At 39.9% G+C, this 26,176-nt stretch overlaps 1 protein-coding gene across 2 annotated transcripts; it reads left to right on the top strand.

Moving 5' to 3' along the window:
* Positions 1 to 3,490: 3,490 nt before the first annotated feature.
* CHGA (chromogranin A) lies at positions 3,491 to 26,176 on the top strand. Of its 2 annotated transcripts, none has more exons than XM_081951737.1 (8): positions 3,491 to 3,785; positions 4,802 to 4,848; positions 12,080 to 12,173; positions 12,404 to 12,472; positions 14,207 to 14,305; positions 16,891 to 17,415; positions 21,923 to 22,362; positions 25,593 to 26,176. In XM_081951737.1, the coding sequence occupies exons 1-8, from the start codon at positions 3,740 to 3,742 to the stop codon at positions 25,674 to 25,676; spliced, it is 1,404 nt and encodes a 467-aa protein (XP_081807863.1). In that variant the 5' UTR covers positions 3,491 to 3,739; the 3' UTR covers positions 25,677 to 26,176. The 2 variants fall into 2 exon arrangements, with proteins under 2 accessions (XP_081807863.1, XP_081807862.1); XM_081951736.1 differs by having other exon boundaries at positions 16,891 to 17,427; positions 21,932 to 22,362.

Here is a 26,176-nt window from a genome sequence, read left to right as displayed (position 1 = left end):
CAAATGAAAACAGAATTTGAGAGAATGTCCTTTTATCTTAGATTTCAAAACGTGATGGAAGCAGATGATGAAAACATAAGGGACATCATGATAAACATTTTGGCTGAATATATACACAAAGAAAAACAACAGATGGAATGGGAGATAGATCTGGTTTATAGAGTGAATTCAGCCTATGCCAGAACACACAATGTACCCAGGGAGGTACATATTAAATTTCTTAGAAAAAGCACGAGAGGCGAAATTCTGGGTGTACAAAGGGGGCAAGCCCTGACATACCATGATAGGGAAATAACTATCTTGAAGCAGATCCCCAAGAAAATTAGGGAAAAAAGGAAAAATTATTCGCAATTAGTGAATAAATTATACCAGAAGGGGGTGTGGTTTAGATGGTTGATGCCTGAAGGTATGTTGATATTCTGGGAGGAGACAAGAATTAGAATTAACATACCCATAGAGGCACAGGCCTTTATGGAAAAAAACAAAATACACCTAGAAAAAACAGAAGATCCTACAACGGATATGCAGGACACGGGAGGGGCTGGAGCCCTGCCAGCGGGGGGAGAAGGGGCAATACCAAGAAAGCTCAGATCACAAAAATGAATAAGAAAATCTCGTTGATATAAACTGACCGAAAGTAGTAATGGAATTAACATGTGGATCATATATTACTATGTTGGTTGAAAGTACCAATAGTTGGTTGAAAGTACCAATAGAACTAATATGCTGATTATATATGACTATGTATTAATGATTTATACTCAGATGTATACTATGAGTTTGGAGGGAGGGGGCGCCTACCACACTTTGCAACTGCCAAAATTTGTATACCTTTCCACTACCTTTTTCCTTGTAAATCTTAAAAAAACCAATAAAATTTTGTTTATAAAAAAAAAAAAGAATGCTGTTACCTTCCTACCAAAGGTTCCTATTTTTCTACATGCTTTTTTTACATGCTTTTGAACTGCTAGGTTGGCAGAAGCTGGGACAATAATGGGAGCTCACTCTGTTATGCAGCACTATGGATTAGAATTGCCAAACTGCCAACCTTTCTGATCAACAAGCTCAGCCACTGAGCCACTGTGTCCCTTTAATAGAATATTAGGAGTCCAATTATGCTGTACCACTTCCCTCTTCTTATACCCCAGAGAAATAGGGAGGCATCTATCTAAGCCACATCCAAATATCTTGTTGCTCTGGACTTTTAAAATGCCTTATTGTCTTTTATCTAGGTAACAGTTCTTGACATATTTCTGTGAAGGTTATCTTCCTAACTTTCCATACTTGATCTCCCATTTTGATAGAATGAACGGTTTAATTGACCATAGGAGTACTATGGTGACAGTATACCTTTACTTCAGCAAAGCAATCAACAAAGTTTCAAATGAAACTAGTAGAGAAGGTAGTATAGTATGGACTGAATTATGTTACCATTAAATGGATACAGAGCTAATTGGACCATTGCATCCAATGGGTATGCATTGGTTGTGCATGAAGTTGGAAAGATGTGATGAGGGGTTGTAAAAGGTAAGGAAGAGGGCCTTGATAGAGATGAGCCAAATGGTTTATATGTAATTTTTATTAGTTTGTCCACAGAGTAAAAAGATACCAATTTTGAGTTAGGAGAAAGACAAAAGAACCAATAGAAAAGTAGAAAAGAAGGAAAAAGAAAAAGAAGAGATAGACCAAATACATTACCACAGTGACGAAGTGGCCTGGTCCACCTGGTAGGGTGACAATGGTATACAATGTAAACCTCTTTTCTAGGCCCTGTACTGTTCAAATATTTATATGTGAAGTTTGAATAATGGATCAAAAATACGACATCACATTTATGGACAAGACAGGACAGGGAGCAGCAAGAGGACAATTTCAAGACTGAAAATGCTCTTAAAAGCTGGACATTGGGTAGAAAAAAAGGTGAATTTGATCAGGGACAAAATCAAAATATTGATTGTTATTATTGTTATTGTTCCTTGATTGTTAAGAGTGTTATCATATCAGACATTGATTTGAAGGGAGGGGGGAGGGAGACAGAGTGTATAATGGTTGAAAACAAATCAAGAATAACCCAATAAGCATACTTGTCTGAACTATTCATCAGCAAGATGCTGCTCCAATGGATATGTTCCATGTTCTGTTGGTGGAAACAAGTCTTTCCTATTTTGTGGCTCTAATGGCAGAATTGTGCAGAATTAAAGTTCAGGGTCTCCTTTGCTAAGTGACTGATATTATTGCATTATCTAAGTAATGTTAAGCTAAATTAAACCTGGGCAATAATGATGCTTCGATTGAATGTTCTTTGAGGAGGGACTTTATGGAGTTCAGAAGAAGCAATTTTACAAGAAACAAGAGCCCAAATTTAGTTTCAGACCACTGCTTCCTGAACGAATCAAGATAAAATGCCAATTGGATTAGTAATTACATTTGGACTGATTATTTCTATAAATGATTGGCATAATTAGCACCTAATGATCAAAAGCTCCCATACGGTACTGGTCAAAATTGTGGAAACCTTTTCAAAAGTGTATTTTTGAGGCTTGATGGCGAATAACACCACTTGTTTTGGAGTAGTACCATAAAATTATACATCAATGGAAAGATAATTTAATCAAGAATGCAATGCAACAAAGTTTGTTCAATTATCTGTATTATAAGAAAAGTTATAGGCAAACATACCCAGCAATAAAACCCAGTTAATAGACGCAATCATTCAATCTTGGTTTTACATAATAAAAGCTGCAGAACTAAAAGACTTGGTTCACTTCACGGGTAGACATTGTAATTCATGCTAAAGGTTACCCAACTAATTATTAACTGACATGGTGATAATTTTTGTATATCTCGTTTTTTTCTACATGTTTCACTTTTCTTCTTTATAACTGCTATTCTAATATTAACTCCTTCATAAACATTATTGCATTACATTCTTGATTAAATTATCTTTCCATTGATATATAACGCTATGGTATTACTCCCAAAAAAGTTGTGTTATTAGCCATCAAACCTCAAAAATACTGTACACTTTCCCCAAAAGATTTCCACAATTTTGGCCATTACTGTATATTTAGATGAGAAGGTGCCTCCTTCACAGCTTGGGAAGACAAGCTCTCCCACTCCCGGGTCGGCCGTTCACTACACTAAAATGTAGTCCTAAAAAGTATCAAGCACAGGATCGTAAAGATGCTTCAGAAGACATCCTGCCTTCCCTGTTTCTCAGTGTGATGGGCTGAGCTTTCATCTCCCAGCTTATCCAGCACCAGAGATGATCCATACGGGAAGAAACACCCGCGCGCTTTTTACAGCTTGGAAAGAGAGCGGTCGAACTTGCTGTTGGTTGCCTCTTTCTTCCAGATGCGAGGCGCTGCTAGGGTCAGTTTCACCTCATCCTGGCTCTGCAATCCCCCGCAGAGGAGCGATTGGACGGGGCCTTCCTGGGAGGGGGCGTGAGCTTCCTCCTGACGCCGTTTCCGGAGGAGAGGGGGCCGAATATATAAGCCAGGTTGCTGCTGCAGTGCTCGGTCGGAGATTGTCGGCAGCCGCTTTCGAGAAGGCAGAGGATCTTGGGACGGGCAAGGACAGCGGATAATCTATTTCGCGACTCGGCGCTCGGTCAAGGTCAGCGCCTATCGCCTCTGACAAGCCAGGCCCCACTCCCATCTTTTTGCCCCGCCGACAAAGCCAAGAAGCGCAGCCGGACGGCCCCACCCTTCACCCCGCAGTCCCTACGACCAGCGGAATGACTCGCGCGGCGTTTTTCGCAGCCTTCCTCCTCGTAGCCCCAGGTAAGCTCAAGAGGCAAGTGGGAGAACTTGCGCCGAGGCGCTGTCCTCTTTAGGCTGCCCTTTTCAGCACCAAGGACAGAGCCGCCGAGGCCATTGCCCGAATAGCCAATGTACTGGCCAGCGCGATGTGGTGGTGTTCGGCGCCTATTCGAACAAGAAGGCCTGCTTTGCGATGATGATGATGATGATGATGATGATGATGATGATGATGATGATGATGATGATGATGATGATGATGATGATGATGATGATGATGATGATAGCGGTAGGAAATCTAGCGACTTCATTAGACTATTGCCAGTGACAACAGGATCGTCCTTGAATGTCAAGTTCCCTTTTACTTGACCCAAAGGTGCTTTTTCAAGAGGCAACTTGGACTTTCTGTTTTTTCTTTGAAGACATTTAGCTTCTCATCCAAGAAGCTGCTTCTTCAGAACTGAAGAAGCTTCTTGGAGGAGAAGCGAAATGTCTACAAAGAAAAAAACAGAAAGACCAGTTGCCTCTTGAAAAAGCACCTTTGGGACAACCACGACCTGGATGACTGAGAATCTCCATAGAATCTCCTTTTTACTCAAACTTTTTAATGTTCCAAAACAGCAAAGCACAGTTGGCAAAGAGTTTTATTTTAAAAACCAAAAGAAATTGCAATTCTAATCTTCAGTCTTATGAAATGTCCATTCTTCTCAGTTACTGCTCTACTTGTGTCTTTCAATGCCATGTATGCATTTACGAACAATGGTTCCATTCACTAGACAGACTCAACTGATTGCAGATTGAGTCCTCCATAAACTCATCCGCTCAGTTCATCCATTCTTTTTTTTAGTAGCAACTATTTTTTAAATGCAAAAAGTGAGCAAATTTCTGATGCTTGTTTTATATACTAGTGGTCTGGTTTACAGTCTCCTGTGTACCTCTCTACTGATTTTCTTCACACCACCAATCTATTAAGCATTCTGGTTGGAACTGTCATAGAGAATGAAATATTAAAGTCATTCTTTCTTTTCTCTCTTTCTCAGTCATTTCACTTCCAATAACAAATCCAACAACTCAAGATGACACCAAGGTGAGTTGGGGGGTAAAAAGATTTGAAGCAGGAATATTGTTATGTATTATTGGTAGGTATGTAAAAATCTATAAATGTATGATCTATCATTTTTAAACCTTCTTGAAATAATGGGATTGCTAAGTCTTTTCACACATTAAATTTTCAAGTCTACACAGAAGTTTTGTAGATCTAACTATGAAAAATAACCGCAATAAATATTTTAAACTCCATGTATAATTGCAAGTGCATCCATGAAGAAATAAAGAATGTGTGCAAATGTACAGTTATAAAATCAGGTTTGTGCTGGTTTTATAACTGATAGAGTGTCTGAAATGAAACTACAGAGAAATTTTATTTGTTATATTTTTTGGTCCTGATTAACATGCATGGCCAAATAATACAATGGGGAAATTTGTTTAGCTTTCAGAAACAGTTATAAATGCTTTTCTTAAAAGTATGAAAATTTAATGGATCAGCTTTTCATATATATCCTGTGTAAGTTCATTGTCAGCTAGACTTTACCTGTTGCTGTTTAAAAACTCAAGAGTTGCTGACAACATATTGAAAATGGTCATTACAAGTCACTAGATACAGAGGAGGCAATATAAATCAAAAGAAGAGCCAAAGGAAAAATATACATATTTATATTATTCAGGTGGCCTAAAGGAACAGTAAACTCCTGATAACTGAAAGCCTACATGGTATATGCATAGTGGCGATGAGACATAATTACCGAATCTGGATTTGAAGAATTATTTGCATGAATGATATTTTTTGATAAAAGGAAAAAGAGTTGCCTCTGAACTCCAGTTGGTACTGACATTTTTGGAATGTATTTATTTTTCCTGCCAAATTATCCATAACATTTCATCTTGGTGCAGTTTTCTGGGGCACATATCAATATACTTTTGATTGAGAAAACTGTGTATTATGTATGTGATACACATACATTATATCAGGCTTGTGTGAATTGAACGACATGGTGCCAATGGAGTGGAGTGTTTTGCTTTTTGGTTTCGTTTGGGTGTGAATTAGATATTCCATTTCATGCTTTTAAACTTTCTGGATAGATGGGTTGGGTATATATATGTATACTGTATAACATAAAAGGGACGCAGTGGCTCAGTGGCTAAGACAATGAGCTTGTCGATCAGAAAGGTTGGCAGTTTAGCCGTTCAAACCCCTAACACCGCATAATGGAGTGAGCTCCTGTTACTTGTCCCAGCTTCTGCCAATCTAGCAGTTCAAAAGCATGTAAAAATGCAAGTAGAAAAATAGGAACCACCTTTGGTAGGAAGGTAACAGCCTTCCATGCTCCTTTGCCGTTTAGTCTTGCCAGCCACATGACCACAGAGACGTCTTTGGACAGCGCTCTGGCTTTGAAACGGAGATGAGGATCGCCCCCTAGAGTCAGGAACCACTAGCACATATGTGCGAGGGGAACCTTTCCCTTGTTATAACATATATACAATTAGAATCTGGAATATTTTTCCTATATTTATTATTTGCCTGTGTGGCAAATTGGATGAACAATATACTTCTATCATTTATGAGACTGAGATATGAATACATAGGCTATTTCACAGACTGCATATGAACAAGTAAATCCATTCATGAAAAGGAATTCATACATTTCTAAATACAGGTTGCCAATGCTTGATTTGAACATTGGCTGATTTTTATTGAATGGATACAGGGGCAAGTTGATAAGCACCTGCCTGGCTCTATGAATATTGTGTTAAGAAAGCTCTTCCCAGGTTAACACCTTCCAGATAGAGCTAAAGTTGGCCAAAAATCCTGAGACTTGTAGAGGCTAGAAAAGCTTCCAATGCTGGGTCTGATATCTACTTGGGGCTTGTGTATATGTGTGGCTTCCATAAACAAACTAGAGTTTACAGTCAGAATAGTCAATTATTTAATTTAATATGCTGGATTTTCAAAATTGCTGCCCTCTTCTAATTTTCCTAAATAGAAAATGTAGTTATTTCCCTCATTTTTAATGTAATTAATGACAAGGGATTTCTTAATTTTCCCTTGATGGAACAAAACAACCAGGAAACATTTTCCAGCTTCTTTGCTGTATTAATTATCCTTAATATCTACAAACAGACTATAATTTCCAATACTGTTAAAACTCTGCACTCTACAACTCTATGCAGTTTCTGCCAGCCGGGTTCCTGAGGGCTGTTTGGTTTAGAAGTCAGCATATCCAACCAGCTGTTTCTGGAGGATTTCAAACATCTGGATTGCTGTCTTATTTGGAAGCCCAAAATGTTGCAATTGAATCTGTGCTGCATTTTCTTTCATTTTAATGATGCTATTGCAGCGTAAGTATTGTCCATGTGTTGAATTCATGTGTTGCACTATAAAAAGGCATGCTATGCTATAGAATTCAGTAACAGAAAATAGAAAAATACTAGAAAAAGCACAGGACAGCATATTGTTGCTAAAGATAAAAGAATATGGCACCTGAATAATATTTGTATAAAAGTTTATATGACATCTAATGTCAGATATACTATATGCAGACTAGATATGAATGGGTTTAAGCAGATTTTTGCTGGACTGTGGGCCAAATATAAGTGACCCTTTGCCTCATAAAAGGAAAGCACTAGAAATAGATTGTTGCACAATCTTGTATAGGTTCAGTCAAATGGAAATGATCTGAAAAAGCAAAAAATTGAGAGAGAAGAATAGCATAAGGTACACACAGAAAAAGAAAACTCTTCTTGCTGGTAGAAAAATGGATTTTATTACAGTACATATTTTGGATACAAATCTACAATACAAAGAGGAAAATAGTACACGAGCCAGAAAACCTATTAAAATAAAGAGATTTATTGTAAGAGAGAGAACCTGGAAATAAGGAAACTTTTCCTGACAATGAGAACAGTTAATGGAAAAACTGGAATTGTGGATAATTCATTGCTGGAGGTTTTCAAGAAATGTTTGGACAACAATTAGTCCAGAATAGTTTAAGACTTCCTGCCTTGGGCAAGGAGCTGGACTAGAAGACTTCCAAACTATCTTCCTACCCTATGATTCCACGATTTTATATACAATTAATACTTAAACAATCTATTGGATATTTTTCTATAATGTCCAAATATAATACAAAAACAATTAAATACAGTATTATCCAAGAAATCCAATGAACTATATGAAAATGAGAATGTAATAGACTATTACATGAAAATGCTGGGAATCTGAAACCAATAGATTGTTACATGGGGGAAAGTCCTATTGAAGTTCACAGGAACAAACAGTTGTAGTTCAGTACCATTGGTAAACACTCTGCTCATTTACCGCAGCACAAGATGTTTTCCAATAACACTATTTCTCATTTAAAAGCACTTGAAAATCAGTGAGTTCCCTTGTAAAAACAAAGGAAAAGATTCCCCCGAGTTGAGTTCTACTTCTGTGAGTGTGTGGCCACATTCACACAGAGAGAAATTATTTGCCACCTAGGATGTTTTGCGGTCTCTGCTTGGAAGTCCTTGGTGATCACATTTCCAAGTATTAAACAGGCCCCATCCAACTTAGGTTCTAAATCCAGCCAAGGTCAGCCATATGCTGTCACTTGCTGAGACACGTAGCCAAATTCTAATCTAAGGTTGACTTCTGTAAGCAGCCCTTCCAGCAACTGATACTCATCTAGCATAGCTGACAATGTAAGAAGGTCAAATATATGATTATACATTCACCCTACTTCCACAGCAAAAAATTACCAACATCATCCTCACTAAGTTCTCAAGTAATACAGCAAAGTGCAGCTCCACAAATGAAGTTTCTATGGCATGGATGTCCAACCTTTTCGTTTGCCTGGGCTACACTGAGTGAAGAGCAATTGTCTTGGGCCACACATAAAATATAATATAGTTAATGTATATAAATAACAAATGTCCTTTAAAATATATTTTATTATATTTTGTGAGGCTCCGTTATTAACTGTTCAGGGCTATATGCAGCCTACAGAACATGGGTTGGACATGCCTGTTCAATGGGCTGGAAGTTGAGGTGTTGGGATGCAACTGGGGGGAGCCACGTTCAGCTGCATCCTCTATTATGGAAACACCAGTGCGACTTTATTTCATTTTTCTCTCAGCTCAAGCAGCTTCCCTTAGTTATCATGCAGCAATAAAATGAAAAAGTTAACCTTATGGAAGCTTTTGAGGAATACTGAGATATATATTATAGATATATGAAGTTAGGAATAGATAGATAGATAGATATTATAGATAGATATATGTTGTATTTGTGCTGATAAATAAATAAAGGGAGACTAGTATAGATCTATTTCAAGCTATTTAGCTCTCATCAGCTAGCCATACCCTTACTGGGATTTGAACCTAAGGGTATGGCTAGCTGATGAGAGCTAAATAGCTTGAAATAGATCTATACTAGTCTCCCTTTATTTATTTACCAGCACAAATACAACACAAATATAAAAAGGCAACATTAAAAATAAAAAAAATGGTTTTCTGCCTGGATGGTTTTCTGTAATGAGCCAAAGGACAGAAAGAGGGTGTAGTGAGCTTCCTCCCATATTTGGGAATACCAGGGGTTGTAACACAAATACACACACACACACACACACACACACACACACACACACACACACACACACACACACACACACACACACACACACACACATATATATATATATATATATATATATATATATATATATATATATATATATATAGAGAGAGAGAGAGAGAGAGAGAGAGAGAGAGAGAGAGAGAGAGAGAGAGGAAGAGTAAGGAGTTATTTACTCAGTGGTTCTAAAACAGCTTGCCTCCAGAAGTTGTGAATGCCCCAACACTGGAAGTCTTTAAGAAGATGTTGGATAGCCATTTGTCTGAAACGGTATAGTGTTTCCTGCCTAGGCAGGGGGTTGGACTAGAAGACCTCTAAGGTCCCTTCCAACTTTGCTATTGCATTGTATATTGCATTGTAAAATAAAATTCTATTATCCTTAACTAACCTTCAAATCAAATAAGAAAATAAGCAAAACACACAAACGAAGCATTTCTGAAAATAGGAAAAAGTTCAAAGCTGGTCCCCCTGAATTTGGCACTTTGCTTTTACATCACATTGGTTATTGTTGGAATAATATGAAAGATTCTCACTTTTTGTTAGTGCTGAAACTACAAGACAAATTTAGGACAATAATTCTAATTTTGCTATTTGCTACAGAAAATTTCCCCCCTCGATACCTTTCTGATTCCTTTTGTTCTTTTCTTATGACTGCACACTGTTTACCTGAAATGAAGGTTTTTGAAATCCTGACATTCATGTTTACTTGATGGAATGGAGGTTACTTTCTAAAAATAGATATTTTTTTGCTTATATAATATGAATTAGCATTTTTGGTGCTTGCTATTTTAATATTTTAGGTCAATTCTACTGTTGTGTGTTCCACGTGCACTCAATATCTATCTATGCATAATAATAGAAAGACAATTCATCTGAATAATCAATTGTTTAAACACCCACTTCTTCAGATATTCATTTGTTCCTTTAATTTGATGCAGTCTTCGAAAGACAATCAAAACCTTCATATTTTCTCTCCCACACATGTGCAGTCTGTTGTTATGTGCAATTCTTTGTGAAGTTTTAACACATGCTTAGCAATGAAAGGCTTGCCAATTCCCAAATAAGAACAAAATGTCTAAATCTCCAGCATAGTGAAAGACAGAAGTAGATATAGCTTTGGCAAGAGAAAGAAAGTTTCCCTCATTATTTGCACAATATGGTTGGATGACATTAGAACACCTTCAAAATATTAATGTGAAACTTGCCCAAAAAAATTCAGATACGGGATTAGTAATTTTCAAGGATATCAACCAATAATATCCAAGAGTGCCTTTCTAAAATGAGTTTGATAAGTAGGGAGATGTAGTAGTTGTAATTGTTGAGTGGATTGTTCAGAAGTTTGAATGTGATGTTAGTTATAGGATAAAAATATCTACCTATACTTGTTTTTTCTGTTTATAACCCCCAGGTAGGCTATAATGGGTTTTTTGTAGCGAGCCATGGAGATGGCTTTGAGGGAAATATTCAGAAGCTGTTACAAAAATAAAAAAAGCATTCTTTAAGCCCTGAGAAGGGAGACATTATTAGGAAGAAACTCAGGATGGCTTCTCTTTGACTCACTCAAGTATAAGAGAAAGAGAAGGGGAAAAAACAATTAGACTTGCAAGATTCTAATATAGAATTTAGTTCTAATCTTCTTGTGAAATCTGTATCCTGATCTGGACAGCTTCGAAGGGCTGACACTTTTAGAAAGAGCTTTTGATGGATAAAAGCAAATAAATTGAATCATTCCACACAAGATGGAGATGTTGTACATAAAAAAAACCCAGTAATTCAAGCAACAGATCAAATTTTTCTTGGTGCAGATGCGTGGTACATGAAAATCAAGAATAATACTTTCCCCCAATGGAAAACAAAGTGAAAGTTTCTACTAAAAAAGTCTCACAACATAGATATAAATTTCATAGGTCTTTTTATTCAGTGTATTTAAAATAAAGCCTTAAATCCATGATAAGAGAGATTTTAAAAAGCAGATGAATATTATTTTACAACTCTGCGTGTGCATTTATCTAATTTCTAATCCCACAGATACCATTTGCTGGCTGGTGACCCAGACTTGTTTATACAGTGACCTGACCTAGATTATATCAATAATATATTCGTCATTTTAAAAACCCATAGATGGGCTTTCTCTCTAAAGAGTTCTCTATCATAACTTTCTGTTGGATGATATCCTTTATTAAAAGCCTGCTCAATTCAAATTTGGTACAAACCTAAGTATATGGGAAGAATATAGGAAGCAGAAAGGAACATGAAAAAGAACAGCATAATGTAAAAGGAAACAAAACATAATTTTAATGCCAAGGATAGTAATTCCGACTATGAAAAAATAGCAAAAATGGTGCTGAGAAGTTTGCACTGCATTTAATTGAAATCACACACAGATTTTTCATTCTAATGGGACAATATTATGTTAATGTTGGATTAGAATTCAGCATGATAGAAAGGAAGACCATGTTCAAAACCTTCTTAGCTTTGAAGCTTTTTGGCTAACCAAAGCCAGGTGGCTCCCAATCTGTGCTATTTCACAAGATTGTTGCAAGGATAAAAGAGAACAGGAGTGGTGGAAGGAGAGCTTCACATATAAAACAAAACATGAGGGAAAATTTAAATCTAAAATCCATATAAATATATTGTCTTTTTCTAGGTGATGACATGCATTGCTGAGGTTATTTCTAATACAGTAGCGAAACCAAAACCACTTTCAATCAGCCAAGAATGCCTAGAAACTCTCCAAGGAGGTACATTTGCTTTCCAATTCTCTTTTAAACTATTTGGAAGTTAACAAGATTGAATGTTAAAGTTTTAAGAACATGTATGTCAAAAGTCATTTTTAATTTTTTTTTTAAAAAAAAGTGTAGACAAGTTGAACTCAAGTAACTGGTCTGCCAATAAAACTATAATGAGCAAAACCATTGCGTGCCACCTCAATTTGTTGCTACTAAAATAATAAGCCCTTCTGTTCTTTCAGATGAAAGAATTCGCTCCATCCTTCGCCATCAAAACTTACTAAGGGAGCTTCAAGAGATTGCATTTCAAGGTACAGTTCTGTTGGAATGTTGTGCCTTTTGTGTATGGGAGCTATCTACTATTATGGGAATTTTTAAAAATGTAATACAGATAGGATTATGTCTATACATAATGTGAGAATGCCACAAAATATTTTCCCTGGTTTCCAAAAGGGGGAAATAGAAAATGCAGCAAATGACAGACCAATCAAGTTGGCATCAATGCCTGATAAAATTGTAGGGCAGATCACAAGGAGATTGTAAATGCTTCAAGAAAATATAGTAATTAACAGGTCAGCATGGATTTGTTAAGAATAAACCTCAGGTCAGAGAACTCAGAGAACTACTTTAATGGATGTTGGGAAGGCTGTAGACATAATATACTTTGATTTCAGGAAAACATTTGATATGCTGTCTGACATAAATAAGTAAGTAAATATTGATAACTATGAGCTGGACGTCATGGGTATGGATAACAGCTGCCTCAAAAATCAGTCATTTGGGAAGCCAGCAGGAAGTTGCAAGTTGCTCTGTAATGCTCTCCCATTCCTGCCACTTTTTGTACAGAGAAGCCATGCTACACAATACAAGATTCTGGTGATCTTGTATTCTATAGTACCCCTCCATCTGCACTCAGTAACACTCATCTGCCCAGTTGCACTCATGTCAGGCTGCAGCTCCCACCTCCAATCCACCCACACTTGCACTGTGCCACAGCACCTATTCCCCACTTGCCCTCCTGCACTTGGTAGCATTTACCTGCCCACCGGCCTACTTGCAAGCTATCTAAGAAAAGACTTGCTGTGACTGGGACTTGCAACTTCCCGTTGACGTCCCCATTGAGTTCCTGTTGGAATCTGTCAGAAAGTGGCAAGTAGCTTCTCCTCTATCAACCTGTGGTCCTTGTGTAACAACAACAACAATTGGAACTATCTGGATTGCCATCTCTAAGTAATCACATGACATTGCATTTTATGACCAAATCATTTAACAACAGAAACTCCAGTCCCAATTATCCATGTTAAGTGAGGACAACCTGTATATCCATTGACTTTAAGGGAACATACTCTCAGGAAGCTTGATCAGAAACTGCACTGCTATCTTCATCATGACGAAAGCAGAATTGTTAGTGAAAGAAGTATGAATTAATGCCACAGCTGGTATTGATTGTAACTGTAGTTGAAGTCATAGTTAAGTTAGCTGGCCATGTGACATTCTGTGCACATGTTTTTATAGTAGTATACATCATAGTCGTAATTATTCCAGTTGTAATTCTTTCTCCTGTTCCCCTATTACTAAATAGGAAAGATTTAACAGAATAACAGAAAACTGCAGAGTTGGAAGAGACCTTGGAGGTCCTCTGCTCAGGCAGGAAACCCTACACCATTTCAGACAAATAGTTGTCCAATCTCTTCTTAAAAATTTCCAGTGTTGAAGCACCCACAACGTCTGGAGGCAAGTTGTTCCACTGATTAATTGTTCTAAATATCAGGACATTTTCCCTTAGTTCTAGGTTGCTTCTCTCTTTGATTAGTCTCCATCCATTACTTCTTGTTCTGCCTTCAGGTGTTTTGGAGAACAGCCTGACTCCCTCTTCTTTGTAGCTGCCTCTTAGAATTTGGAATATTGGATATTGGAACCCTTAGATTTGACTTTTGGTATATTATGCATTTGTAACGGTGAGGGGACACATATTGATGATGACGACGACAACTAAAGAAGTGCTGAAAAAATGTTTATGTTCTTATTTTCCATTTCTGAAACAGGAGCAAGTGAAAGAACAGAGCAGCAGAAGAAAAACAGTGGCTTTGAAGATGAGCTTTCTGAAGTCCTTGAAAGCCAAGGCAATGGGAACACAGAAAGAGGTTGATGTCAGCATAACCTCTACATAATCCTTTCCGAGCAAATGTGGATGTTATTTCAAATGGCCTTGGGACACACACCTGCTTCACAGCCAAACTGGTTTCTGTGACAACTGTGACCAGGTCATCTCCGCACTGCTTGGTTCACAGCAAGGACAATTTTTTTTTGATAGCATCTAAAAGCCTTCTGTTGTGTTGATCTTAACCAATAAGGAAAATTATGTTACAAACAGCTACAAACACCATATAGCTTAACATTTTTGGAAGTCTTCTAGTCCAACCCTCTGCTCAAGCAGGAGACTTTATACCATTTCAGACAAGTGGCTATCCAGTCCCTTCTTAAAAGCCTCCAGTGATGAAGCACCCGCAACATCTGAAGGCAAAGTTGTTCCACTATTTAACTGTTTTCACTGTTAGGAAGTTTCTCCTTAATTCCAGGTTGATTCTCTCCTTGATTAGTTTCCATCCATTGTTTCTTGTCTTGCCTTGCCTTCTAAAGCTTTGGAAAATAGGGAAAAAGGGAAATAGAATTTTTTTTTAACAATTAACTTTTTCAAAGTAGTATAAGCCAGCTCCCCACACTACTTGATATAACCAACAACATATTCAATATAATACAGCAATCATTTAAAAATTACTGTTAATGCCAACAGAAACAGAGAAATGTGATAAAATATAACCAGGAGTGCAGTAGTCAAACAAGCTAAGAGGCTGCAGTAACAGAAGGATAGAATCACAATCATGTGAAGTCTTAGTACCATTTTTTTATGCTTTAGTAAGACCACATTTGGAATACTGGATCCAGTTTTGGTCACCAAAGTATAAAAAAAGATGCCGAGATTCTGGAAAGAGTGCAGAGAAGAGCAACAAAGATGGTTAGGGGGCTGGGGGCTAAAACATACCCAGAATGATTATAGGAACTGGGCATGGCTAGTCTAGTGCAGAGAAGGACTAGGGGTGACATGATAGCAATGTTCCAATATTTGAGGAGCTGCCACAAAAAGAAGGGCTCAACCTATTTTCTAAAGCAACAGAAATCAGGACAAGACGCAATGGATGGAAACTAGTCAAGGAGAGAAGCAACCTAGAATTAAGGAGAAATTTCCTAACAATGAGAACAATTAATCAGTGGAACGGGCTGCCTTTCGAATGTGGCACTGGGTGCTCCATCACTGGAAGCTTTTAAGAATAGACTGGACATCCCCTTGTCTGAAAAGGTATAAGGCCATGATGGTGAACCTATGGCACGTGTGCTAGAGGTGGCACACAGACCCCTCTCTGCTGGCACGCGCGCTTTCACCCCAGGTCAGATCCCCCTGGCAGTTTTTTGAGAGCTTCTTTTTTCCTGCAAACGACAAAACGGAAGCTCACGAAAGAAAAAGATCTTGCCACACTGCCGGTGTTGGGATGCCCCGCCTCCCACCGGCCAGCTGGTCATTGGGTCTTTGCTGTGCATGCATGCGGATGTCTGTGCATGCATGTCCGTGCACGCATGTTTGCACATGTGCACACTCGTGCATGCACCTTTCAGTTTGGGCTTGCGCGCGCACACATTTTGGGCATTTGGTGTTTAACAGGTTCCCCACCACTGGTATAGGATCAGCTTCCTGAGCAGGGGATTGGACTAGAAAGCTTCCAAGGTCTCTTCCAACTCTGTTATTCTATTCTGTTAGAAAAAGGAAGTACAAATACCTGAGCTTTTTGACCTTCCTGAGTTACATTTCAAACAGTACTTCCTCTGATTGGTTAGCTAGTGTCATCGATTCAATGAACATAATTTTGGGCAAGGTCCAGGAATTAGCAGCGGATTGGGGTTGGGGGGGTTGGGCGTGCTGTGGTCCATGGGGTTGCAAAGAGTCGGACACAACTTAGCGACTGAAAAACAAATTCTCTGATGTGTCAATGCACATGAAGATTTCTAGGGTTGAGGGGGAATTAATCTATTTTTACATTTGTAGCAAACTAATTGCTTTATTTAAAGAAATTGTAGGAGCAGAGCCAAGTTAGTCTGTGATGGCAAAAAATCCAGAGTCCCAGGATACTTTTTGGCAGACTCAAAGTGAAAGTTTTGGAAAAGTGAAATTTTAAGAATGCATATAAGATTATATTTATCTTATCCTATATTCTAAAAAGAATTCTATCTAGACATTCTTTCGTTTGCATCAGAACAGGGAATAATTTTTAATGTACGCATTAAAAAATCTTATTGGGAATCCTTAACCGAGATAAAACAAAGAATATAACTTAATCCAGATCTTATACTTTTCTAAATTATGGCTAAAGCCCAGTGATATCGAGTATCAATTTACTCCAATTTATAGCTAGTATATTAGGGATAATAAACTCATATGTTAGTGGAATAGAATTAGAAATAGAGTAGTCTGATCTACCTTTAAAGCATGAAATTCAATCTTGAAATAGTAGATTGGGGGAAAAATATGCTGCTCTCTAGTTAAATAAAAGCAGGTAAGAAATATATAATGTTGTCCAAAAGGACATGTGAAATTGATTTGCTTTGAGTTTGCAATTCTATTTTAATATGGCTTTCAATCCATATTCAGTTTGTTTCTCCTATTTTTGACCTTCAGATCCATCAGAGGAGACCCACAATGAGAAGCCAACGGCCTCTTTGGCCGAGCTGGAAGCAGAAAAGTCTTTTCAGAATAAACAAGATGTTTTGAAAGAGGAGGAGAGAAATAGCTTGGAAGAGAGAGAGCCAAGGAGTCAAGATTTTGATCTTGATGATGAAAAGGAGAACATAGCAGAATTTGAGGGCAATGAGGTTGATGAAATGGAAGGATTGCCTTGGAGTGATACAATAGACAATCACATCAGTGACACCAGAGAAGATGATGTTCTTAAGCAGACGCAGCAGGAAGTTGAAGAAGTTGCAGGGCCAGAGGAATCTGAGGATGAGAAGGAACATGTTTTCAAAGAGAGTCAGGAGGAAAGGAAGGAAGAAGAAGTTGGCAAGATCAGAGAGCAAGTTGAGAAGGAAGAAGAGGAGGAGGAGGAAGAAGAAAAGGATGAAGAAAAAGAGACTCAAGAGAGGAATGCTTCTGAAGAGGAACATCCTACCACTTCAGATAATGTGGATGATCAAAGGGAAGATGGTATGTCTATTAGTTTGGGCTCAAACTCGACTTTTAATATGTGGGGTGGCCCATATTTGCTATCTTTTAGGTTTTGGCTGAAGCAAGTCTATTGAGGAACTTACTTGCTAGATAGCTTCTCCTTACTGCTAAGATGACAGATTAATGATTACTTCACATTTTGCAATCTTATCCTGTCAGCGCTAGTAGCTTTGGGATTAACTAAAGCAGAGGATCTGGATATAGATATCCAAAATGATAAGAGCCAACATTCCCCATAGCTTTTACAGCACCATTTCCCCTTCTCCCAGGACTGTTCCTAAGTATATTTTTATATAGTCCACATGGTAAACTGTTTTCTTTGGCCCATATTGAGGCATTACCTATTAAGACAACATCTGAGCCCTGGTGTAGTATTGCAGACAAACTCTATCCACAGCTTGGAGTTTGATCCTGACTGGCTTAAGGTTGACTCAACCTTCCATCTTTCTGAAGTCGGTAAAATGAGGACCCAGATTGTTGGAGGCAATATGCAAATAATGTTTTTGCATTATAAACTACCCAGCAAATGCTGTAAAGCACTATGGAGCAGTATATAAGCTTAAATGCTATTGTTATTGCCACATAAATCCCTGGGGTTGATTGTTGGCTTGAGGGTGCTCCTTCTGCCTTTTAAAGTTTTAAACTTACAGTAGTTATGCACCATTTTTAACTTTGTTTTTATCTATATTTTTATATGGCTGTATGACTTTTATTTGTAAACCATCTAGAGCCACTTAGGTGAAATGGATGATGTATAAATTTGATAAATAACATGCATAAAAATAAAAATATAAGTCTCCTATATGAAAACCAAACTTGTTTTGGGTCAGATTTGGAGCTAGAATCTGTCTACATATGCTATTAAAATGTCCACTTTACAGTCAATGATTATTGAACTTAATACATGTACACAACTCTAATTGTTGTTGCAACCTGGAGGCCATTGCTTTTCTTCTGGGTGATGACTCTTGAGAAATCTCAAAAAAGATTGCAAACTTTTTATAAATAGCCCTGGTTATTGCAAACCATCTGGTTCCTCCCTCATGCTACTGAATAGCAACTGTTAATTATTTCAGCATTTATCTCACAATTTTTATTCCTTTTTATAGATTGTTAGTCTTTTTTCTTGCATTTGGCTTTGGACCAGGGGTGGGTTCCGACAGTCACTACTGCTAGTTCGCTCATGGGCGTTTCACGCCTGCGCTTGATGCACATGTGCAGAAGCAAAAACCAAAATGGCAGTGCTTATGGTGCTGCCCGGAGAACCGGTTTGAGGGTGTGACAGGCATGGGTCACTGCTGCTTCCAGCAACCCAGGCCACCAAACTACTACCAGTTTGGCCGAACGGGACCGAACTGGTAGGAACCCACCATTGCCTTGGACCATAAATGAATTTTGACTGATTGTATGAATATGTTGGACATCAATTTTAGTGAATTTTGTAAAAACAAACAAACATGCTCCCTACATACATTTATTTCTAGCTTCAGCAAATAAGATTGTCACCTTAGATATTCTCCAATCTTCCCCCAATAATAATTCAGGCTTTCATAACATAGTGCCTCCAGTTGTGTAGGATTTCAATTTCCAGCAAATGGATATGATAACCGGGAAATTATAAGAATTACAATCCAGCATTTCTGCAGGAAATAAATTGGAGAAGACACATGTTCTTATTTGAGACGCATATTTGAGCCCTGCAGCAAACAGCTTTCCTAAGTACTGGGGTGACAACCAAGAAGATCTTGTTTCTTATATGTAAGCTCTTAATTGTAAATGATAGGAACAGGTGTCAAAGAAATGGAAATAGTTTCTTATGTTAAATAGGTCTCATTAGGATTTTAAAAGTTAGTATCAGCAATTGACAACCAGTGGTTGCAACATATCACGTATGGAGTAAAACTATATTGAAATATGTTGTATCAACTACATTTCTAAGCATGAAGTAGATATTATAATACATAGTTGTTTCTGTAATATACTAAAGTCTAAATTACAGTGGTTAAATCTTCAATCCTGGGCAAACAAATGAAACAATTCAAAGTTGATAGGAGGCTCACTGAGCTATAGCAATTGTTCACATTGATTGAGAGTTGTAGTCCAGGGTATTCAAATATATATGATTGGGGATAGTTGCCACATGGAAACTATGCAATCCTTACATAAAGTATTGTGGTGGATCAATGGTTAGAATGCTGTATTGCAGGCTAATTCTGCCAAGTGCCAGCAGTTCGATTTTCACCGGCTCAACTTTGATTCAGCCTTCTAGCCTTCTGAAGTTGGAAAAATGAGGACCCGGATTGTTGGGGGCAATATGCTGACTCTGTAAACCACTTAGAGAGGACTGTAAAGCATTGTGAAGTGGTATATAAGTCTAAATGCTATTCCTATTATGATGGCTAATTGAAATAACCACCTGTGCATACTCTGAGATCCAGTGACGTGCGGTGACGTTTATGACTGGTGAGGCTGGTGACGTCATCAAACCACGTGGTTGCTCCGATCGCAGGGGCGCAGCCCAAACGGAGAAGTTTCTTCAGCTCCAGCCTCAATCAGCGCAGCCGCGGTCCCCTTCATCTTGCCTCAGGAAGGAGGGGAATGGGACCATGTGTGCAGGGGAAGGGGATCGCGGCTCTGCTAATCTGAGGCTGTGCGCTGAGGAGCCGCCTGCACACGTAGTCCCATTCCCCTTGCAAGGATCCCGGGCTCGCCCGATGTAAAAAATGCCTAGGTACCGTGTTTCCCCGAAAATACAACCTGTCCCGCGCTCACTGACCTAGCGGTATCCTGAAAGCGCCAAGTTACAGGAGCTGGGGGTGGGGGGAGCGCCCACGTTGCTTGCCGCCTTCAGTATACCGCTAGGTTGGGGAGTGCCTGCTGCCACCGCCCGCTGCCGCCCCGCGCCGCCGCCGCCCCACGCCGCCGCCGCCCTATGCTGCCCCGCGCCGCCGCCGCCCTATGCCGCCCCGCGCCGCCGCCGCCTGCTGCCGCCCCACGCCGCCCGCCGCCGCCCCGCGCCGCCCGCTGCCGCCGCCGCCCCACGCTGCCTGCCGCGCCACCGCCGCCCCGTGCCGCCCCACCGCCGCTGCCCCGCTCCGCTCCGTGCATAACATCCAAACTCCAAAACTTCCAGCATCGGCCGCTCTAGGAGTGCTCTCTATGGTGGGCCGGCTGCTGCCGGACAGAGAGTTTTCCGGACAGAGTCTTCCAGCAGCCGGCCCACCATAGAGAGCACTCCTAGAGCGGCCGATGCTGAAAGTTTTGGAGTTTGGATGTTATGCACGGAGCGGAGTGGGGCAGTGGCGGCGGGGCGGCAGTGGCGCGGCAGGCAGCGCGGGGCGGCGGCGGCAGCGGGCGGCGCGGCAGGCAGCAGGCGGCGGCGGCGCGGCAGCGGGCGGCGGCGCGGGGCGGCAGCGGGCGGCGGCGGCACGGGGCGGCAGCGGGCGGCGGCGGCGCGGGGCGGCAGCGGGCGGCGGCGGCGCGGGGCGGCAGCGGGCGGCGGCGGCGCGGGGCGGCAGCGGGCGGGGGCGGCGCGGGGTGGCAGCGGGCGGCGGCAGCAGGCACTCCCCAACCTAGCGGTATTCCGAAGGCGGCAAGCAACGTGAGCGCTCCCCCCACCCCCGGCTCCTGTAACTTGGCGCTTTCAGGATAACGCTAGGTCAGTGAGTGTGGGACAGGTTGTATTTTCGGGGAAACATGGTACCTAGGCATTTTTTGCATCGGGCGAGCCCGGGATCCTTGCAAGGGGAATGGGACCACGTGTGCAGGAGGCTCCTCAGCGCACAGCCTCAGATTAGCAGAGCCACGATCCCCTTCCCCTGCACACGTGGTCCCATTCCCCTCCTTCCTGAGGCAAGATGAAGGGGACCGCGGCTGCGCTGATTGAGGCTGGAGCTGAGGAGCCTCCTGCACACGTGGTCCCATTCCCCTTGCAAGGATCGCCCGATGTAAAAAATGGTGAGATCGACACACTTGGGGCTGCTGCTGAGATGTCCAGGGAGGCTAAACCAAGCCGCGCGCCTCTCCCAGCCACTTTCACGGCTTCCTGGAGTAATTCTTTTTTATTTTCATGATGAGAGTGGTGAGGCTCCGCCTCCCCTGCCTTCCCTGACTGCACGTCACTGCTGAGATCCTAATAGATTTTATATCAACTATGTATAACAAAGCAAGTTACACAGAAGATAGTTAGCATCATTTTCTGCCCCACTAAAAGAGTAATTAATTTGGTAAACTGGGGTCAGTGCACCAAATCTCAAAAATGGCTTATCTTTTTACACAGCACCAGACGATTGATCAATTTTATGATATAGGACCATTTCACGTACTCTGCAAAGGTGATTTCACATCCTAATACACTCCAATGCCTTGTATTTTAGATGGCCATTTGACAAGGTTTTAAATCAGCTTTCTTCGTCTTAGTGATAGCACCAAAATATAACTTCTGAAGGAAAAGAAAACAGATGATTTATATCTATTTTCCTTATAGATAATCAAGATGATGACAAAAATATCTCAGAAGATACAGATAAATATCACAGCATGAATAGTAGAGGGTATCATTTTCTAGATGGAACAAGACAGGATGATGATTCCCCCCCTGACAGCAATTCCAAAAGTGAAGAGATGGAAAGAAACCCTTTCCAAGATGTAGAAGATGCTAAGAGATGGAACAAGATGGATGAACTGGCCAAACAACTGACTACTACAAAGCGTGCAGAGGAGAATGAAAGTGATGAAGATCCAGATAGATCCATGAAAATGGCTGTCAAATCCCACGACACAGGTGACCTCCATAACTCTCCAGAAGATGAAGCAAGGCGGCTGCAGAAGCATCATTCAAAAGAGGAGAGCGAACAAGGTTTTCCACTTCTTCCCATACCTGAAGAAAAAAAGGATGAAGAAGGAAGTGCAAACAGGAGGACAGAGGTAGGTTGACAAATTCTTGTAGAAACCATGTTTTGAATGAAGTGTTAAAAGCCAGAAGAATGCTTGAGAATTTCTCTTGGTGGAAATTCTGAGCTTATTTTCTAGTCAGAGTTAGCAGATAATAGAAGATGGGGAAACCAGAGAGGTTGCAGGCTGCTGCAGAAATGCTGACAGCAAAAGACCAGCCATTCACATACCACACTCGACTACGTCTTAAGTAAATTAGGGCAAGAACACTCTACCCCTTCCAAAAGAAATTCACAGAAATTTATTTCCCCTCTGAAATTGTAAACCAAATCAAGTGAGAATTGATACGGGAAAGTGCAGGGCAACTTTTCTACACTATTTCGAGCTGTTTCAGGGTTTCCTCTTTTATTCTGTCTTTTTCCAAATTGTAAGGTTGTGTTTTATAAGCTTTCTCCAGTGATGTCCACTGGAGGCGGATAGGCAAAATAGGCAAGATGGTGGTTGTCCCATGATACCCCCATTTATACATGCATACAATTGTCATCTTGTGATTGCTACTCAGCTCATTATGTGAGCTGAGATGGATGTAGCAGGGAGTCTTTTTATTGTATCTTTAGAGGTAAATGATATCTAATATAATTCTTTTGTATGAAATATCCTGAATGTTTTAAGTGGGTTCTATTATGCCTAGAGAGTGACTGTAACGTGGCTCGATGATCTCTGGATTCAAGTTCACAGTTCTTATAATAGTTCAAGCCTGTAATAATATGCCTATAACAAAGGAGACAAGGAAAGTTGTAATAAAAATTGCCCCAGCATGTAGTCCTTATACTGTAAAGTATATGTCCTAAATTTCAGTGATTACATGGGATATTACAAAAGCTGCTCTGGTCAAACATCCAGATTCAAAAGTTAGAAATCATTCCATTAAAATGCTCTGAATCTGAATAATCTTCAAATATATTTCCCAAACCCTTCTGGATGATGACCAGGCTGAGGTTGAGGGAGGGGTCAAATGTATCATAAGTCATGAGTCCCTGTCCACCTGCAAGAGATCTAAGCCCAGCCCACCTTGAATTCCTTGCTTAACTCCTGCACATTCCTTTAAGGGTCACTTGGCCAGATTCTTGTAGAGAGTTAAGCTTGCAATAAATCTTTATACTCATTTGAACTGCCTGAATCTCCTGATTTTCCCAGCGCTTGATAGCCCTTCGCATTTTGATTACAGCTTCAACTCAAGGACTGAAATAAATAATATCCTAAACATTTGGAAACATTGTTATGGTCTCTGGTGACTGTGTTTTAGGGAGTGAACTAGAATTATTCATCCCTGTTGACAAGTCAACGGCTGAAATACGATTCTCTGCATACTGACCCAAAGTAGCTTGCTGCTTTAAAAGAAAGCAGATGCTCACCTGTTCTTCCCCTTTTATTACATAGAAGCCAACAAAATTAGCAATTGATTCTTACTGTAAAACTGGGCATTATGTCACTTAATGCAGTGGCCCCCAACCTTTTGGGCACCAGGGTTCTGTAGAGGCAGGTTTTTCTGTGAACTGGAGGGGGCGTGGTTTTGCATGCTGCCTGCATCCCTGCGGATGGGGATTTGTTTGCGCAGCCTGGTTGATGGCATACCACGGACCAATGCTGATCCATGGACTGGAGGTGGGGATCCAACTTAATGGCAGTAGGTCAATTAAGCGGTTTGTAGCAGAATACGCATCTCTCTCTGTCTTTGATTGTTCTATCTCTCTAGTACCTTCCACTCTTTATTCGGTTCTTTTACTACCAGTTCCTTCACACAAATACTAATGCAGCAGGACTGATGTGCATTGAATGAGCTGAACAGTGGCTCTGTGTGTGTGTGTGTGTGTGTGTAGATCTATCTATCTATCCATCCATCCATCCATCCATCCATCCATCCATCCATCCATCCATCCATCTATCTGCTGGCTTACTTTTATCTCCACCTCTTGATCAAGAGACTCTTCAGGTGATTCTACCTATTATATAATTTAGTGAAAATTATTAGGTAAGATATCCAGTTTGCTCTAGTCAGTAACGAAGCAGCATCACCATCATGCTGATACTTAGAGGTGGGAAGGAAACAGGTGACAGTCCAAGGCAGTTATTTCATTTGGCTACACAATAGAGTGAATTTTGCTGAAGACAATATATAAAGGATTGCTCCTCCCTTTTCTCCTCTGGTGCTCTGTAGTTGCAAAGCTTTGTACCCAAAACAAAATAAGCCCACTTAATGGATCACAAAACCAGGTGATTATTTCTTTTCTTCTAATCTAACTATTTTGGCTTGTTTTCACCTTTCTAGCATAGGTTTTCATGGAATTGCAATAACAATGCATCAGGGAATCAACAAAATAACCTTGACAACAGTTGCTCAGGTACCACTAGGAGAAGAAAACTCTTTGCCCTCAGCTGAGTACAAGGAGAAAAAGGAAGAGGGGGATTTTTTTTTTTTTGTCTCATTGCTCCATGCTTCTTTGAATACCCTTGACTGTATGGGTGAGAGGAAAAAGAAATATGACAGGGGCACATCCATGTACATCTATTCATGCAAGAACAATGGTTAGGCTACTAAAGATAATAATTGTCAGTTGTAATTATTCATAAAGTATTGTATTTCACAACCATTCTTTTTGGCATCAGGAAAATCTAAATTGGCTTTTTCTTAAGAGTTTTATCTTATAGACTGAATTCAGCAGACAGGATCTTGTGAATATTCTTGTGCTTGGCTCCATTGAATCACTTTGTGCTGCAGGCTGTGCCCTTCCAATATCCAGAATGGTAGAATATCCTAGGAATGAAGCCAGAGAAGAATCACAGTAGACACTGAAAGTTGAGGTTCAGTCCTTGGCTATTTTAGGTTAGGCTGATAGATGGGAATTTGTAGAACCATTGCCAAATAGTACAGACCACTCTTCCTTAAACTAGAACCTGTATCAGATATAATGTCTCTCCTGGCATTTGATACAGGCTAATGAATATAGGAAGTGAAGTTGACTGACGAGTTATGAAAATTATATTCCAAAACATCTGAAGAGTGCTAAATTGGAGGAAGATAGATCCTTATTCCAACTTGATAGAAATCAACTTTATAAATGCACCTAGCCAACATTGGCTGAATTCCCAAAACTTAAGCAGTTTTGAACCCATTGGTTAGTACATGGATAGAGATCAACAGTTAAAGCGAACACATCATTCTGCTTTAATGATTTGCATCGTTAATTTTTTCTTTCTTTTAGGACCAAGAACTGGAAAGCTTGGCTGCAATTGAAGCGGAACTGGAGAAAGTTGCTCGCAAGCTCCATGCCCTGAGAAGAGGTTAATGAACCATAACATGGGAGCAAGTCACCAGAAATGTTGGATCACTGTTTTAAACATTGCATTTTATTTTAAAACAATAAAGTAATAATGGAGGTGATTTTTTTTGCAAAAGCCTGTATGGCAACAAAAAAAACCAGCCATTTCTTTTTTTCTCTCTAGTTGCCATGCTTTTTTGCTTTTTGTCATAATTTGCTTATTTACTTTCTGCTTGCTGAAATAATCATTTTATTTTGTAATGTTTGGATTACTGCATAACAAGCAGTATGACTTAACTCACGTATTCTCTATTGCAAAAAAAAAGATTGATTTATAATTTCCTCTCCTGTTATTTCTTTCCCCCTCCTCTTTTTCCTTATCAGCTTTCTAGAATTATTTCTCTCATTAGATTTCCTGGATAAAATTACTTGCAATAACTTGTTAACCTTCTGATTTAAAGATAGCACTCTCGACTGCAATATATTCTATATAAAAACTAAGGAGAAAAATAAAGACACAATCTTGG

This window comes from Natrix helvetica, assembly GCF_964273705.1.
Source record: "Natrix helvetica genome assembly, chromosome: 1".
Taxonomy (NCBI): Eukaryota; Metazoa; Chordata; class Lepidosauria; order Squamata; family Natricidae; genus Natrix; species Natrix helvetica.
This window is presented reverse-complemented; position numbering and strand designations above follow the sequence as displayed.